Source organism: Aspergillus fijiensis (genome assembly GCF_003184825.1).
Source record: "Aspergillus fijiensis CBS 313.89 unplaced genomic scaffold BO72scaffold_28, whole genome shotgun sequence".
In the NCBI taxonomy this organism is placed as follows: domain Eukaryota; kingdom Fungi; phylum Ascomycota; class Eurotiomycetes; order Eurotiales; family Aspergillaceae; genus Aspergillus; species Aspergillus fijiensis.
The window spans coordinates 98,513-115,123 of record NW_024469004.1 but is presented as its reverse complement, the minus strand read 5'-3'; the positions used below and the strand labels follow the sequence as shown (position 1 = coordinate 115,123).

The 16,611-nt window shown below is 51.8% G+C and overlaps 7 protein-coding genes across 7 annotated transcripts; 2 read left to right on the top strand and 5 right to left on the bottom strand.

Moving 5' to 3' along the window:
- Positions 1-464: 464 nt before the first annotated feature.
- On the bottom strand, positions 465-1,518 carry BO72DRAFT_129406 (uncharacterized protein). The gene has a single exon (XM_040939084.1). The coding sequence runs from the start codon at positions 1,355-1,357 to the stop codon at positions 704-706; it is 654 nt and encodes a 217-aa protein (XP_040800516.1). The 5' UTR covers positions 1,358-1,518; the 3' UTR covers positions 465-703.
- Positions 1,519-2,929, top strand: BO72DRAFT_129379 (uncharacterized protein). The gene has a single exon (XM_040939083.1). The coding sequence runs from the start codon at positions 1,680-1,682 to the stop codon at positions 2,622-2,624; it is 945 nt and encodes a 314-aa protein (XP_040800515.1). The 5' UTR covers positions 1,519-1,679; the 3' UTR covers positions 2,625-2,929.
- A 716-nt stretch (positions 2,930-3,645) lies between these two features.
- Positions 3,646-6,126, top strand: BO72DRAFT_405699 (fungal specific transcription factor domain-containing protein). Its single transcript, XM_040942293.1, has 5 exons — positions 3,646-4,405; positions 4,474-4,637; positions 4,712-4,888; positions 4,957-5,292; positions 5,344-6,126. Exons 1-5 carry the CDS (start codon positions 3,833-3,835, stop codon positions 5,984-5,986), a joined length of 1,893 nt encoding a protein of 630 aa, XP_040800514.1. The 5' UTR covers positions 3,646-3,832; the 3' UTR covers positions 5,987-6,126.
- BO72DRAFT_129276 (uncharacterized protein) lies at positions 6,127-6,855 on the bottom strand. The gene has a single exon (XM_040939082.1). It carries the CDS (start codon positions 6,819-6,821, stop codon positions 6,267-6,269), a length of 555 nt encoding a protein of 184 aa, XP_040800513.1. The 5' UTR covers positions 6,822-6,855; the 3' UTR covers positions 6,127-6,266.
- A 304-nt stretch (positions 6,856-7,159) lies between these two features.
- BO72DRAFT_129262 (uncharacterized protein) lies at positions 7,160-13,520 on the bottom strand. The gene is made up of 3 exons (XM_040939081.1): positions 12,924-13,520; positions 7,862-12,871; positions 7,160-7,810 (listed from the first exon to the last, which is right to left on the bottom strand). The coding sequence occupies exons 1-3, from the start codon at positions 13,272-13,274 to the stop codon at positions 7,178-7,180; spliced, it is 5,994 nt and encodes a 1,997-aa protein (XP_040800512.1). The 5' UTR covers positions 13,275-13,520; the 3' UTR covers positions 7,160-7,177.
- Positions 13,521-14,056: 536 nt separating this feature from the next.
- Positions 14,057-14,499, bottom strand: BO72DRAFT_129234 (uncharacterized protein). The gene has a single exon (XM_040939080.1). The coding sequence runs from the start codon at positions 14,363-14,365 to the stop codon at positions 14,126-14,128; it is 240 nt and encodes a 79-aa protein (XP_040800511.1). The 5' UTR covers positions 14,366-14,499; the 3' UTR covers positions 14,057-14,125.
- Positions 14,476-16,142, bottom strand: BO72DRAFT_477996 (isopenicillin N synthase family dioxygenase). Its single transcript, XM_040947472.1, has 6 exons — positions 15,946-16,142; positions 15,786-15,893; positions 15,308-15,733; positions 15,093-15,229; positions 14,869-15,040; positions 14,476-14,815 (listed from the first exon to the last, which is right to left on the bottom strand). The coding sequence occupies exons 1-6, from the start codon at positions 16,096-16,098 to the stop codon at positions 14,747-14,749; spliced, it is 1,065 nt and encodes a 354-aa protein (XP_040800510.1). The 5' UTR covers positions 16,099-16,142; the 3' UTR covers positions 14,476-14,746.
- Between the last annotated feature and the right edge of the window lie 469 nt (positions 16,143-16,611).

Below are 16,611 nucleotides of genomic sequence, written 5' to 3'. Positions count from 1 at the left end.
GAACATTTATCCTACTTAGCCAACCCTACGTCAGCCGACATAGCTGCTACATTCGGCAAGCCATATGACCAATCGCAACCATACAGAAGCGGTTATGAGTTTATAAGTCAATGGAAAACCACCCATCTCGCTTTGAAACTACATTTATTATTGACTAATTCCTCCCACCACAGTGCCATACATCGATTTCTCCGCCGAATCTTCTCACACCGGCACACCTCATAATGCCCTCCACCTCCGTCCTCCATCCCACCGGCCACGCAGCCCTAGCCACGACACTTGCCTTTCATGCTTGACCTTCGCCCTCGTGAACCTGCACTCCCACGTACGGTGCACGTAGCACCTTTCACGCCGACCCGACAACTCACTTTGCCTCGACAGCACAGTCATCTAAATCGGCTTATGCGCCAGCATCCTCGTCGACGTATACACTCCGGGCAGGGGCCAAGTCTAGGCAAAAGAGGTCATAACAAATCGAAGCAAAGCCTCCTTGAATGATGCTCAGGTCCAGAATGAATGTGGTTCTGTTGGCCTCGTCGGCGGCGGCGGCGACGATGAAGACGAAGCGCGCGACTGGGCCTGGGGTAATCGTCCGATGCCGAAGGAATATGGGTCGGGCTTCGTACGGAAAGCATTGACTTTCTAATACAGCTCGACTCAGGCGATATCAACTTTTGCTGCCGATGGATGACATGATCTTTCTCTAGAGGATGGTACCGTTGGCGAACTCGATTTCGGTATGAGCTGAATCAGACCACAGTGTCCTGTAGAAGTGTAAGGCTGCCACTTGAGACTGATCAACCACTGAACGAGCTGGCCAGCTTAAAGGTTTGTTATAGCAGGCATCGGGATGTTGAAAGAACTGCAAGCTGGAGTTTCTTTCGAGAGCCTTAGCTGCCGGTTGGACCTTGATCATGACCACCAGAGAGACGGCGCCAGCCCCTTCATCTTGGTTAAATAAATACACTCGGGAACAACAGCAACACGAGCCGAGTCCCATTCTTTGTATCTGTGTATCGATTAAGCACGGATGGAAAGTGCCTCGGCAGCTGTGTTCAGGAGCCGGGCAGTGATCAAGCATTAAACTCAGTATTCTACATCCTCGAGGCTGCAAAGATGTCCATGTCAAATCAGCGTCTGATAGCATATTGCCTGGCACCGCATAGTTACCGAGCGGGTCACCACGCTTTTCAACACACCCCAAGTGAGAAACCAAATGCAAACAAGCCCAAGCCACATCTTCGTGTGCATTGCGGTGTGTCGGGAGATGGAATTTCCGGCGCCTCCACAAGTGTGGGTCAGCCCAGGGAGACTTACTCGGTATTTGCAATACCGTTCTTATTTTTCGGAGGCGCATCAGCCCTATGAGTCTTAGCCCTGCTTGAATCTGCAGAACCACTTGTCCACATGAAGCCCCCCACCCCTTAGTCGGGTTTTCCCCCTCGTCGCACTCAATATAAAGACTACGGTTGCCTGCTCTTCTTCAGAGTCAGAACATGAAACCTGCAATCGACACTTGCATCCGCTATGTTGCCCGACCGTCTGGTTATGATCGTCGCACGCAGCTTGCAGCTATCGTTCCTCGATTGCCTATATGACAAGCGAACTCCCCTTCAGCATTGCTAAGATACTTGAGTGCTTTTTGCCAGAGCAGGAAACAAACCGAACATCTCGTTGCCATGGGCAAGCCCGGTCGTGCTCGCGAGCCAGCCGACTTGATCGGATCTATCGAGCAAACCTACACGGAGGCTCGAGTCATCGTGCTCGTGTGTCTCGCCTCGTGGCTTGTGGGTCAACTCAGATTCAGTTTCGCATGGCTACTGTTCGTCCTCGCGGCTAGTCGCACCTATACCAAGGTGTCCATGAAGCGCATGCAGCGAGTCGTTCGAGATGACTGCCAGCGCTATCACGCCACCAAGATCCTGGCCCACGGTGAGACTATCAACTGGGTAAATGAAATCCTCCAACGTCTCTGGCACATGAATCAAGCTCAAATCAGTGAAAAAATCGTTCGCTATGTAAATGATGGCCTCGCTCGTCGCACCTGGACCGAGCCCGACACACCGCCCCAGAAAGTCATTCTTCATTCGCTTGCTTTGATTGAGTTGCCGCTTCGAATGACGCGAGTCTTTGTGCATCGCAAGCCCTCTTCGCCGAACCTGATCTTCGAAGGCCGATTCCAGGTGAACCTCGCACCGCATGGGAGCGAGCACCATGGTTTACTGGAGGTATTTGAGCACCCGCTCATTGACCTCACCATTCTTCGCGATGTTGACGAGCACGATCGCCATCGCTATCACAGCCATCATCACCATAATCTCGCTGTGCAGGTGCGCCAGTTCACTAGCCAAGGGTCATTGCAGATCGAGTTGGACCTGGAAGGCGAACAGCCCGCCTTGCTGCAGCCGCACATAGAGCTGCAGGAGCAGCCGAAGATGGACTGCACGATCAAGTCGATCAGCCAACACCACTTTCCATTCCATTTTGCGCACCATGTCGACTGGCGCCGAGTGGTGGAGATGCAGCTACGCGAAGGACTAGGATGGGCCTTCCGTCGACCACTGCCTCTCGGGGAAAGGTGGCTGATCAAGATGATGACGTGGTGGTGGCATATTCTCAACTAGGCTTGTGACGATCCCGCTTCATGATTTATCCCCGGAGAGGTGGAGGGTTCCATCCTGATCTTCAATTGTTCAGCCCTGGGGAGGTTTAAGGTCATAGGGCTGGAAAACAGTGTGTCAACGTTCGCGAATCAGATTGACAGAAACGGTGTTGCCTATCGCCCGCAATGGTTCCCGTATGCGTATTGAAAAATACGGTCGGCAGCCTCCCCCGGACCGAATCTACCGAGGGCAATTCTGGGAAGACCCACGCCGGGTGGCTGGAGAAGCTCACACTTTAAATTACGCCTATTTGCGACCTCGGCTGTGAAGCGAGCTGTTGCTGCAGCTGCAGCTCGTTGCACTTCATGCTCCGCTATAATATACTCATGTTAGCGAAGATCGTTTCGCAGCTTGGGGTGCTGATCTTGAGTGGTTTTAAATACTTTTTTTTCTCCCCTTGTTTTCAATACTCTCTCCATGGTTTCACCGAGCTTCGATGGACTTCTCCCCGAGGGCAATGTGTGTTGGTGTGTGAGATGAGAAAACGCAGGCAGGGCTGCGGGCTATGACGATGATCAGGTGATGGATAGTGGCGAGAATCAACTACTGAGAGCCATCCGAACCATCCCCTAGAAGGCCTAAGAGGTGGGAGGCTGCAGTGGAGAGAAAAGAGAGTGACTGAAGCGGCAAGCGGACTGATGTCATGGTGTAGTCAGTTTTGGGTCTCAGGCACCGCCCACAATCCCATCCAACCCACCCACTCTCCAACTGACTGCATCATCCTTGGATTTTCCTTTTCCCGCATTCTTTTTCCTTCCCATCTTTTATCTTCATCCACTTATTCTCATCCCCTCATCCCCTCATCCCACCCATCCCTCCGCTAAAACTGCATATCCCACGTTTATTTAGTCTTCAATGTGGCTTTCTAGATTCGGGTTGACCTAACCCTCTTTGTGTGAGGACTGAGGCTTGACACCTGCTGGACGGAACGTGTTTTCACCACCTGCTCCCTATCGCCTATCACCTACTACACTAGTATCTTATGCTTAGCATCCATCCATGTCGCCTAGCAACTCTCCACCGATTCAGCCGACCCGCTCTCTTTCCCAGTCGGATGAGCTGATGGTAGGTGAATCCCTGATCCTGCATCTTGATTCATCCTTCCCCAACTTGTAATACTGGATTGTTGACCGATCACATCCTCCCCGTAGAATGGCCGTCACTCGCCTATGGTCCACGCACATCCGGGCCACGAGGCGTCCAACGAGACTTCAGCTGAGGCCTGTCAATCCGTGGCCGAGTATCTAACTGACACGTCGAACTATCATCATGATATGCTCTACGATCTCTTCGAGGTCGTGCGATCGGCGGTTCCCAACCATGCCGACGCCCTGCTAAAGCTCATCCGAAAACACGCCTCCATAGAAGAAGTGCGTGCCTATCTGGACCAGACTCTCGCCGAAATGCGCGCTGCCGGAAAGGACTCCCATGCGCTGCAACAGCTATACGGCATTTGGCAAGGGATCGAGGTGGAAAGTGAAGCACCCAAGTTCCGGCCCATGATGATGGACATCCGATATCTGACGGGGAATGCTCCCTTTCGGGTGCCCGCGAAGCCTTGGACCAGCGTCACGGATGATGACGACCTCGTATCCCATCTAGTTTCCCTGTATCTGACATGGGACTACCCGTTCTATGCGTTTATGGACCGCAAATCCTTCTTGAAGCACATGGCGATGGGCAATGTGGATTCAGACTTCTGCAGCCCATTCTTAGTCAATGCGCTGCTCGCTAACGCATGTGTAAGTTCGGGAAAATTCGCCCATCGCTCTGGATCTGTTACTGAAGTTGTGGGATGGCACCGGCACAGTACTATTCACCCTATTCCGAGGTATACACGGTTCCTGGGGATGTGAGGACGAAAGGGGCGGACTTCCTCGCGGAGGCGGAGCGCCACATGAAAAGACACCAATTCGAAAGGGGCAATGATATTCGACTACCGACCCTGCAAGCAATCCTTCTCCTATATGAGAGGTAAGTCCCCTATCCACGCAGCTACCGTTTGTCGTTATGAATCCTTCGATGTCTGATGATCGAATGCCTTCTAGATATTCCGTCTCCGGAAATGGTGATCATGGCTATGCCATGCTACATCGTGCCATCGAAATGGCAGAGTCTCTAGGGATCATCAATCATAAAAAGCGAGAGCTCAAGACATCGCAGATGTCGGAAGACATGATTATCTCCATCAAGCGGACCGCTTGGGGCCTCTATCAAATCGACACGTAAGTCTCAACCGACCTTGTTCAAGGAATCATGTGGACTAAACCTTATCGCACGAATCCTATCCCAGGGTTGTTCACACGAACTTCCTCAAGCCAAGTCGCGTGAACTCAGTCAGCATTGACCGGATTGCCCGGGATGACGCAGGCGCAGGAGATATATGGACACCATATCCCCTTCCTCGCCCAGCCCGACTATCTTATCTGAGTCAGTACTTCGATGATGCTTGCCAGCTGTCTGATATTGCCCGTGACATCTCTCGGAGCTTGTCGAAGGAAGGACATTCTGCTCCCGGTTACAATCAGCGTAAGCAGGAGCTGTATCTGCGCCTCCGCAAGTGGCAGCGGGGACTTCCGCCGTGCTTCGATCCAGCTGAAAAGCCCGCCCCCCATATTATCCTCCTCTGGTTGGTACCGCATATTCTTTTCTGGTATGGCCAAAGCTAACGAGTGAACAGGATGCGATATCACACACTAGTGATTAATCTCTGCTTCGATGCCCTCGGCCCGAATGCACGATTGTCCCATCTGAACGAAGTCTCTGACGTCCAAGATAAGTTCAATCCGTTTGCCATTGCTATTTCGTCCGCGCGATCGATTGCCTCTCTCGCTCGACTCCATCGAACTGAGTATGGGATGGAACACGCCCACCAGTTCGCCATGTATTCAGTGAACCTCGCACTTTTCGCTCTTCTGGAACAGAAGAGCTTCGATATTCTTGACCAAGACTTCTTGACTTTGACCAGTGCCTTTTCTATCATCGCGTGTCGGTCCCAGGTGGGCCGCAACCTGTTTCATCTGTTCAAATTGTCCGTGCGCTCTCGCAACCAGGGATCGCGAGTCGCACACTCCACGGACGTCCCTCCCGGCATCAAGGAGTTGTTCCGGCAGGACTCGGAATCTCAGAAGCCCGACCGATGGGATCACTACGCTGAGGGGTTGACCAAAGCTGACGGTGACCCCAGCTACATCGATGGGATGAGAAGCGACGTGCAGTCGTCGGCGGCGACCGGGATGCATGATATGCTCGAGCGGTATGAGCGACTGAGCGTGGGCAAAGAGGAGGGATGGGGTGCCCGTTCCCGGAGAGGGATGTTTTGATTGCTGCGCCTGGGAATATGATTGACAGGAACAGCAATCTGTGAATAACTTGTATATACGCTAGGAAGTACATAGCAAGCATGACTCATTGATGATGGTGATGACGATGATGCAGTGTAAGATAGAAGCAATACAGCAAGACTGTTTCAAGAGAACAAAAAATACAAAAATGAGCGGCCATGACTACTGCCTCCATTGCAAGTGCAACCAACCTACAACAAATACTACATCGCCCCCGGCCGAATATCTTCGAGAAGCCGACTCGCCACTCCCAACACCCTCAACGCCACCCTGGCCGCCACTCTCCTCGCCTCTTTTCATTCTCCCGCAACAACCGTGACCGACACAACCCCAGACTCACACAATCCACCAACTCCCCCCCTTCCTCTTCCCGCTTGCTCCTCCCCAAGCCCGGATTCCAACCTCGCCGCCAACTCCCCAGCCAGCAAGACGCCCAACAACTTGGACGTCCGCTACCTCTACCCAATAACATCATAGTAAGAGTAAAGATCCAGCCAATGCAACGCCTCCGACGCATTGCATTTCGGGAGGGTGGGAGTGCGCAGGAGTTGGGGGTGGAGGAAGTTTGAACTATGAGGGAGGTCATTTGGGGTGCAGTGCGGTCCGGTGCGGTTGGTCTTGAAGATTGGGGTGATGAGCGGATTGATGTTGGGATTGGGATTGGGATTGGGGACATGTCTTGGATTGAGATGGTGGATGGGGGTTGTGCATAGGTGGGTGTATTTGTGGATGGGGGTAACAGATGGTGTGGGTTTATTGATGCGTGTGTGTGTATGTGTGTATTTTCATTTAGTGAAGCTACTATTTCTAACATTACGTAGTACCTAAGGTCAACTACATAGACCTCGTGGTGTCAACAGTCTTCGGAAAATCTGGGTACTGAGTTAGGGTTTGGTGATAAGAACCTGGGTGAAACTTATCTCCATGCGCCACGAGGATACCATCTCGATTGCTGGGAGGGCAAACTCTCCAGAATTCCGGAGTTTACAGTGTTTTCCGACAGGCCTACACATGAATAGGACAAACAAAAGTTTCATTAACTCCGTACTATACACTACCTTACCCTATGTCCACCCAATTATTCTTCCGGATTGGATATACATCATTTACAAAATACACAGGCAGTCTGGTTGATTAACATCAACATCGTGCTACATCCCATTCCATCCATTACAAGGCAGTAATGGAGAGACGCTTCGCCCCTCCGTTGCCCGTCAGCAGCGCCGATCCGCTGGATTGGCGGAGGTGGTTCTGATGGGTCTCCAGCTCCTCCACGTCCAGGCTGAACCGGCGCGGGCGCTGCCACATGCCCATCGACTCGTCGGTTTTGCCGGCTTCGAGCTTGGTGGGTGAGAGTCCGAACTTCGTGGCGATGTCCTGCACGCGTTCCTGGGCAGCCGTGGCGTCAATGGCTGCGCTCTGGCCCTCCTTGGCCAGGCGTCCTTGGGCGTACTGCAACAACTCCAGGTGCTGGGTCACTGCGTTTACGGCCGCATTGTGATCACTGGTCTCACTGTTCAAGAGCTCTGCAAGGGCGGTCTCGTGCAGAGCGGCGGCGGCAAGATGGTTGCCCGACGCTGTGTAGAGGCCAGACAGCAGCTTGTTCATCTCCAGCGTCACCGGGTCGGCATTACCCCAGACCTGGCGCAGATTGTAGCAGATATCCTTGCCGAGCGCCGTTGCAGCGCTGACCTGGCCGCGACAGTACCGTGTTTCCACGAGCCGGCGACCAATCCACACCACAGCGGGTAGGGACCAGGTCTTTTGCACAACACGGGAGGTCCAGAGGTCGGTGAGGATAGACTAGGAAAAATTTATTAGTAAGTACCTTGACATGGGGGGAATTTCGCTTACTTCCAAGTCTTCGAACATCTCATGTTCACCCAAAACAGTCACCAAGTCATTGAGCTCCGAGAAGGGTAACTCGGCGTATTCCATCGGGAGATCTCGCGCGTTGGCCATGATCTCCTGCAGGAGCATTTGCGACTCGAACGACATATTCTTCGCAGTCGTGGCTTCAGTGCACTTGTTCACCTTGTAGCCGCAAAGATACAGGCAAAGTTTGATGGCAGTAAAGATACTTTCCGCCAACCGTAGTCCGTCAGTCAAGTGGACAAATGAGTGGAAGACGCCAGTAACATCAGCCGCATCCTGGAAGCGTGAACGGTTACACAGGTCTCGCACTAGTCCAGTAGCCTGCGTCACGATATTAATGTTGTAGTCATCATTGGGCGACTCGCGACGGCACATGACGTAGAACTGGTGCACAACATCTTTCTTCCGCAGCGGTTGCGCCACCGAGAGCGTGTTGCAGAAGTATTCGTAAAGCTTGTCCTGGGTGTCTTGAGCCGCGGCGCTACGCTTCTGCTCCATTTGCAGCTGGTGCAGCTTGTCGCCTGCCGCCAGGGTGGGCATAAGGTCATGGCTGGACAGATGCTGTTGGAAGACACTATAGACCCGCCCTTCCCGAGACAAGTCATCCAAGATCTGTCGCGAAGAACGTGTTCGACCAAACACTTCCTCGAACGCGGCAACGAATGCAGCAGGTCGGTACTCGCCCAGATTCTGGCGGTGAGAAGCCGGTGTATCATGTATCACCTGCTGGTGCAGCTCGTTGATGAGCTCCCAGCCTTCATCAATATACCCGCATTCAAGGTAGATTTCTGCCAGGCTATGGGCACGTTCCACTAGTGTATCGTGGTTGGCGGTGACATGAACGACTTCATCGACGTGCTCATGAAGCAGCTCGGCTCCATGGCGGCGGGACTCTGGATTATCTTGAAGGGCATACAGTCGCGCAATCTCACGAAGCCACAGGTGCGTCGTTGGTGCAGATAGCCCTTGCTGCTGCTTCGACAAAGCAAGCTCTTCGGTATAGAAGGCCCGCGCTTGCGGGGATGTATCCTTCTGGAGCATGAATAACTGGGCCATGCGATGCTTGATATCCATAGGCAGTGGCTGGGTCATGTCAGGAAGCGACCGCGAAGCCTCAGCAGTTGGAACCCAATCATTCGTCTTGAGAGCTTGTTCATAGAGCTGAAGTGCCTCGCTTCTACGCTGGGGATGACCAGAACAGATTCCTGCAAGGGCCATAGTCGCGTCACGGGTGCGGGGGTCGGTAGGACCATACAGCTTCCTGCAGAGCTGGTGATGCTGCGAGGCTATCTGGTACCGCTCATTGTCCCCGGCTTCAGATGGCGAGTTCTCCAAGATAGACATGTATCCACTGTAGGTCTTGGGAAGTAAGCCCTCCAAAAGAGCCCGGTCATACCCGTCCTTTTCATCAAAATGCACGAGGGTGGGCCACAAGTGCCGGTACACATCAAGGGCATCTTCCCACTTCTTGTCTTGTTCGTACAAAGTGACCAAAGCTACTGCAGCCCGAACACCAGACGATGTTACCCTGCCGTCTGGGATGCAGGCCTTGTAAATTTTACTGTAGCTGTCTTCCGCCTCGCTGCGACGGTCAAGGCGAAGCGCCAGATCGGCTTCATAATAGCGACTGTCCAGGGTATGCTTATCGTTACTGCCTAGTCTCGATGCAAAGAAGTCGCTGACCTGGTGCAACAACACCATTGCTTTGTCAAATTGGAAGGTCGTCTCATAGAACTCGACGACAGTTTTGACGACAGTCGTAACCGAAGGAACGGCCACTTGATCCGCGGTGATGGATGCTTTGAAAGCATTCCCATATACAATGGTAGCCAGTGCCACGTCCAGGCGCCGGAACAGACAGTACGCGTGATCGAGAGCTAGGCTGGCCATCAGGGGTGCCTGCTCCGAGGGGAACCTTGCCTTGGAATATGGGTCCTCAACAGTCGGCCAGAGGTGCTTTAGCACTGCCCAGGCGCATTCATTTCCTTCACGCCATTTCTCTGCTGCCATTCGTTGACTTGCCAGCTGGTGAGATAGGGCCAGGATTGACATTAGGTCACGCTCACTGCCAGCTGATGCAACAGTATCAATCCAGCCAGGGAGCATTTCATTATCCTCTGGGGAGAGTGTCGACAAGCACGAGCCGATGGAGCTGGCAGTACTCTTGGTAGGAATAATCCCTTCGGTGAGAGACTCGGCCAGAGAGACGGCTTGAGGGGTGTATTGCTGGCCAGAAGATTTGTAATACTTCCACATTTGCAGAGCAAGGGCACGATCCATATCTTTCAGATCCATCTGCCGAGCCTCACCGCGAAGCTCCTCGGCACGTTTAACCATCTGTGGCGAATTCACGCCGCCCCCTGTCTCCAAATCTACCTCTAGGTCGCGCAGTATGCCTGTAGCCTGTTCGGGACGACGCTGGCGGCGCAGGAACTGGGAGTAATAGAAGGCCACCCTTGTTTTCTGATCCCAGGAGTCTGTGGAATCGGAGCCGCGAGCAGATAGGCCTGCCCACAGTCGAGACAGCACTGCGTCGGCTTTTCCGATCTGGTTATTCTCCTCATACATCTTGGCTAGGTAGAGGGAATAGGCTACTCGCCGCGGGTCGGTCGCATCCATCGAATGAAGCATTGTCTCATACTTGGTTCGCGCAAGCTCCAGCGCCAACTCGTCCGGAGGCGCGATTTCAAAGTTCTTGGTGAGGTAATCGGCTGCTGACATGGTTTCAGGTGAATGAGCACCGTACGTCTGCACTGTCTGGTGGTAAAACTGCTTAGCAGCAGAGTACGCCTCATCAGGTTGTTTGTTGGCATTATAAGACTTCACCAGTTTATCAAGGTACTGCAGTCTTTGGGCAAAGCCAATGTCGGATGAGCCCCATCCTGAAAGTGCCATGTCCTTCAGGGCATCAGTCTTCATGCCTGCGGTGCGATCCGCTTGTCCGTTGGCTACAAGCATTTGTTCAAGGTCACGTGTAATTGCGTTGGAAGGTCCCAGTTGCGAACGACTGCGCATCCAAGCCTCGTACAGGTGATCATTGGCCCAGCCGGCATGTGTCTGTTCCGCAGCACGAGCGCTGAGAAGCAAGCTCTGTAGAAGAGCGGGAGACTCGTTCCCCAGAACCACACGACGAACACCAACAGCCAACCTGTATAACTCCACAATGCTTGAGCGACTGAACTGGGACTCCCTGTTGGTAAGCTCCAACTGGGCGAAGAGAACAGTGTCGGGTAGAGCACGGCGGAATGTTGCGTCAAAAGAGATCTCACGATCGGAAGATGCCATTGGCGATGCCAGCATATGCGATAGCCAATAGCGTGCGGTATACTCAAGCAAGACATAAGCGTCCAAGTAACGGTCGCGTACAAACACGCTCATCTTGTCCCATGAGAGGGAGACCTCGTCAGTGACCGTACGGCGAACCCAGGCTAAACAGCGGATCAAAAGGTCAAAATGAGCATCCGCCAAAGAGAATGACAATTCCTGGCGCATTTGAGCCCGTGCTTGGAGGTGCTCTCGGATCATTGGATGACGGAACGACACAAACCCATCACGAACAGTGACTAGGCGCTTGAGGGGTTGGAAGAGGTCACGCTCAAGGTTGGAAGAGCGAGGGGCTACTTTCAGTGTCTTGATATCAACTGCCAAAAGTTGTTCCACCTCTGGGATGCGCAAGGGACGCTCACTGGCCGCTAACCAGCCCAGAAGATTCTGCGCACCTTGACGTTTGATATTGGTAGTACGCAGGTGGTGGTCAATCAAGTCGCCCAGCGTATTGGGCATCTTCGCAACAGCGGACGTCATGTCGCTGACAGTCGTTCGCTGCTGCATGGCCTCTACGGCCAACTGTGCCCATATGAAGCAGCCCTGAGAGCGGGATACGATCGCCGCCCCCAATGACTCCCGTTGAGACGGCTCGAGGCCAGAGAACGAAGAATCCGCCGTCATCATGTCGCTGACCGCGACTTGCATATCATGCTGGATCGTAGCGGCATTCATAGCAACCTGGTGTGTCTTCGTGGTTTCGCGGATTGGCAGTATGTCCTTAGACATAGGTCGGCTGAAAATGATCAACTTGGAAGGAGTATCGGTCACTGTGTCTTGCAGCAACCCCAAAAACGCGCTAACAGTTGTCTCGGCGTGCTTCATTTGGTCGAACCCATCAACTACCAACATAAAGTGCAAATTGGATTGCACGGCAGCGCGGATGGCAGTCCAAAGCTGTCCTTCAACTTGAGGGTCAGTTGCACCAGCTACTGCAAGCTCAATAGCGCCGGTCACAGCAGTCAAGATGGCATCTTGAGTCCTGCGGCTAGTTACTGAATGATCAAGGATCTGGATCAGAATTCCCTTAAGAATGCTCAGCGTGAGCGTTGTGATTGGTACGTCCGATCTGATGATAACCGGAATGACATTCCAGATATCATACTCCGAGGAAGCCTGAAGTCGCTCGACAGTCCATTGAGCGAGTGCACTTTTGCCTGAGCCGGGATTTCCTCGGATCATCATAAGACTTCGACGACTCATAGCGAAGGTAGTCAGATGCGGCTCGAACCAGGAGAAGGATCCGTCCGCTAAGGAGTGGTTCTGGCCTTCAAGAAGCATCTGCAACGGACGATCTTGGAGCTCGAGGAATTGATAAATGACCGACAGATTGACTGATGTCTGATGTTTAGCCGTTCCTGCTTGCAGCACAAGCTCAGATACACGACGCCAGTGAGTAGCGAAGCGGTTGAAGTAGCGGAAGAAGGCCAAATCGATAGCGGTGTTCATCGACTGCCAATGCTGAGTCTTCGCTCCTTGGCGATATTCCCAAGCCACGTGGACGACAAGTTGCAAGATATGAGCGTAGATCTCGGCAACCTGTTGCTGCAGAGGTCGGGATGTAGGGAAGTAGGTTTCCTGCTGGAGCAAGAGCGAGATACCCATAGTGATGCGACCATAGCGGCCGAACAAGCCTTCAATTACGTCGAGTTGATCGATGCCCATCTGAGTTTCTAGTTAGAACATATCTTGCAATTGAGTGGAAAGAATCTCATACCTCAAGCAGAAGCAGCGTTGTCCCCCAGACAAGCGCAGTGGCTTCATCCGCGCCATCCATGTAACTGGACACTGCGTCGCGTAAAGAACCCACAGCAACCGCGAGACGCGAAGCTCGTCTGAGAACCCCGTCCAGTCGACTACCGTCTGCAGGCATGCGCCGAAGCCGCTCTGCCGCGATAGTATCGAAGAACACATCGAGACTCGGGGCTTTGTTCTCGATTTCCTCCGCCGTTAGACCTAGGCGTGTGGGACATTCTTCGGAGACAGTGTTGACTGTCTCTCGTAGGATTGGAAGCGACGTAACGCCTCCGTTCACAGCAATTGGCTCCATTGCGTTATTGGAAGCCATGCTGCATTCAATTCAACAAAGTAGGAAACTGGGGCAGCATAGCCATGAATGGTTTGCATTTGGCTCATGTGTGGTTACGAGGCACTATATGAACTTTGCACCACCATCGAGGTCAATGATGTTAAGGAAGTCCCGGAATTCCGAGTGCTGAGCAATCTTGACATCATAATTGTCTTCCTTTCAGCACCACGTCCTTTGGGGATTGTTACGGACAAATTGACTGCACGGTAACCGTGGATCGGGAGGCCCGGCGCGAAGTCTGTCGCAGTGGTAAATCTGGTCAAGATGAGGTTGCTCGAGTATAGTTCCAGGCAGACCGATCATGAGCCACGTGAAATCAGCGTAGTCGTGGTGTCATGGGCATTGCTGTTGTCGGTCCACGACGAGTGCGATGCGTCATGGACGAGCAGAAGTCAATGACATCACGAGAATAGTAGGTTTTCTGTGGCCGCCATACGTAAGATGGAAATGGCATCCATGAAGAGAAAGGAGCTATACAGGATGACTGGCTTTGAGGATCGAGATCAAGTGGATATTTGTTGAGTATGAGTAGGAGCGATCAATTTCTGGGGAAGCGGAGGTGTGTTGTGGTGGTGGGAGGGGATGGTGGTATACTCGAACTGTTTTCTGGGGAGGGACCACCGGGAGATGAGATTCAGCATTCGTCACCCGAAACCCAGCCACGTCGTAACCTACTGCATAATTGATTTATTGCTATTTTCTCGCAGTCCCCTTGACTTCGCACGTTTACGTTTAAATATCTATGACTCGGGTGCATTCTATGCGCCTCGACTTGGGTTCTTGTTCTCATGGTAGAGTTTCCAGGTGACCAGAAACCATGTCCGCCCTACTCAAAGGTAGAATGTCATAATCAGCAGCCATCCCATGGGACTTGCTTGATGCGGTGATGATGATGTGAATTGACCTTGAAACACACCACTAAGTACAACCGCAGCAACCGAGGGGCTCAGATCAGCGATTTGATGTGTGAGGCTGCTAGCTGTGGTGGAAAGTTGGCTTCTATTTTGTGAAATACAACAAAGGGCTCTGCTTCCAATAGATAAAGATAATATGGAGACGAACATATTCATATTGGATCAGTGGGTCAAAGGTCTTCACATGGCTACCCCTATTCATTTGGAGACCATCGATCCTGTCAATTTGACGAAACGATTTGACAGAATGGTACGTCAACTGCTTTCAATTGGTAACTGTGAGCATATCTTATGGATTCGAATACCTTAGGCTGTTAATAAAAAGTAAATCATATATTAACATCTCTGAACGGTCACTTTATATGGACCGCTTTTATAGTGATTCACCATCGCTCGAGACTGTTCATATAGTAAGGTCGACAATTGTCATATCTTGACAATCTCGCGCATTTCAAGGAAAGATATCGAAGAGAACAAAGTAATCAAGGTTGTTGGGGAAAGATGTGCGTTACCTGAATTCGTTGCTTATATTCAGGGTCAACGTTTTTCAACCGGCGGCTGTTGGCCGTATCCAACATACGAGGCCGCCAATTGACGGCGCACCCACTATGGAAATATGTCAATCGCAAAACGCAAAGTCCAATTAGATTATTACTTACCTCTCCCGCTTTAAAAGGCTTCTGACATGCCGGGTTGTCTTCTGACACGCAGCTGGGCAGAACTGATACCGTTGTGTTATATTCCACGCCAAAGAAAAAAGGGATCGTATATCGTTCTTCGCCAGTGATATTGATGACCCGATGTACCGTCGATTTAAACTTTCGGTTTGTCCTGTACTTATTCAGCTTCTGCTTTCCCTTCGCAAATGCGAATTCGTTCTTACCACATGGACAAACAATCCGCGATGTTAACCACCAGCGTGTTTGGAAGGGGCTGAACAGTGATCCACTCTTCGCTAGAGTTGCGCACTTGCAGGGCTGGCACTTTGTCCTGGGAAAGAATAGTGATGCACTCATAATCCTGCATTGTCGATCAGATATTCTGAAAGGCACGGAGAAGAATGCTGATCAATTCTCGTTGGAGGAACCATGAGCTTACCGTATGAGCACCCAAACCGATCCTGGACGTATCGTCCACCGACTGTGAAGGATAATGTAGCATTCTGGATGTCGCACCTGGGTATTCCATCATTGGATCGAAGAACTCTTCTGACAAGTCAAGTGCCAAAGCAAAGATTCGCATCAAGGACCGACATAGGCTCAGTGCCTCGGCGAAATACTCGATGTAAGTTTTTCGAAAGCCGGGCAATTCGTCCTCAGAGGGCCACTGGTTGTCACCATAGAGATCAAAGTCGTCTGATGGGAGCGAATCATGTGGTTCTCGTCGAGAATCTGCTGCAAGCTCATATCCTACATCGAAGGCCTCGGAATACGCTCCCGGTGTGCTGGCAACATCAGAGTCTGGCTGTCGAAGTTCAAGTCCGGTCATCTGCTCAGCATACAGAGGCATGAAGCCGCGAAATTTCTGGTCTATATGTCAGAAGTTTATCCATGCAGAAAGTTCCAGTCAGAGAGACCTTGGAGTTTGCTATGGAATACTGTGATTTCCGGTCCTCTGGGAGAGCAAAGAACTGACATGCTGCGTCGTGAATTGCGGAGATAGTCGCTTGGGGAATACCATGATTCTGTCGGTCTGAGTTAGTGGCAATCGCACAGACAGTTGTTGAGCTATCCGACCGTGATATAGAAAAACCCAACGTGCATACAGGCATCATGGATCTCTCTTGCTAGCGCTTGTCGTTTGTCAAGCTCGGGACTGCGCAAATTGGCCAAGTCAATGATCGGCACTTTGCTGAAGTCTCCCCTGACTGAAGACTCTGAAACTGACATAGTGCCTTATGGTGAATAATAGAATCTTACATTGTCAATTGAAGAGGAAGTCACAGACTATATACAGTGCGGAGAATGAGGGGTCAAATAGTTTATACGAGGGGTGGGGTGTTAGTCCGAATCAGCCTCGCGTGCAGTTTGAGTAAGACTAAGTCATCGACTGTACTGTACAACGACTGCTGATAGACGATAAGGTGATATGAGATTGTTGTCCGAATTTTAAAGATAACAACCTAGACTAGCTTCACTTGGTCGTGGCATTCGTACTGCGAACATATATCTTAAGAACTAGAACCATTGTTGGCTCGATATCCATTGCATGGATCAGCTCTCAGTGACGATCTGTTACCTGAGTGTTGTGTTGTATATCAGCTACAGGATAGCTGATCCCCAACTCAAGCTGGAATTGATTTGCATACTGGGCCTATGTATGTTCTGCGTGCATTCACAACTTGGTGGAATCATTGCGCGCAATAAAAGAGGCTGGCCGAAACGGGCCTGGTGGGCTCATGG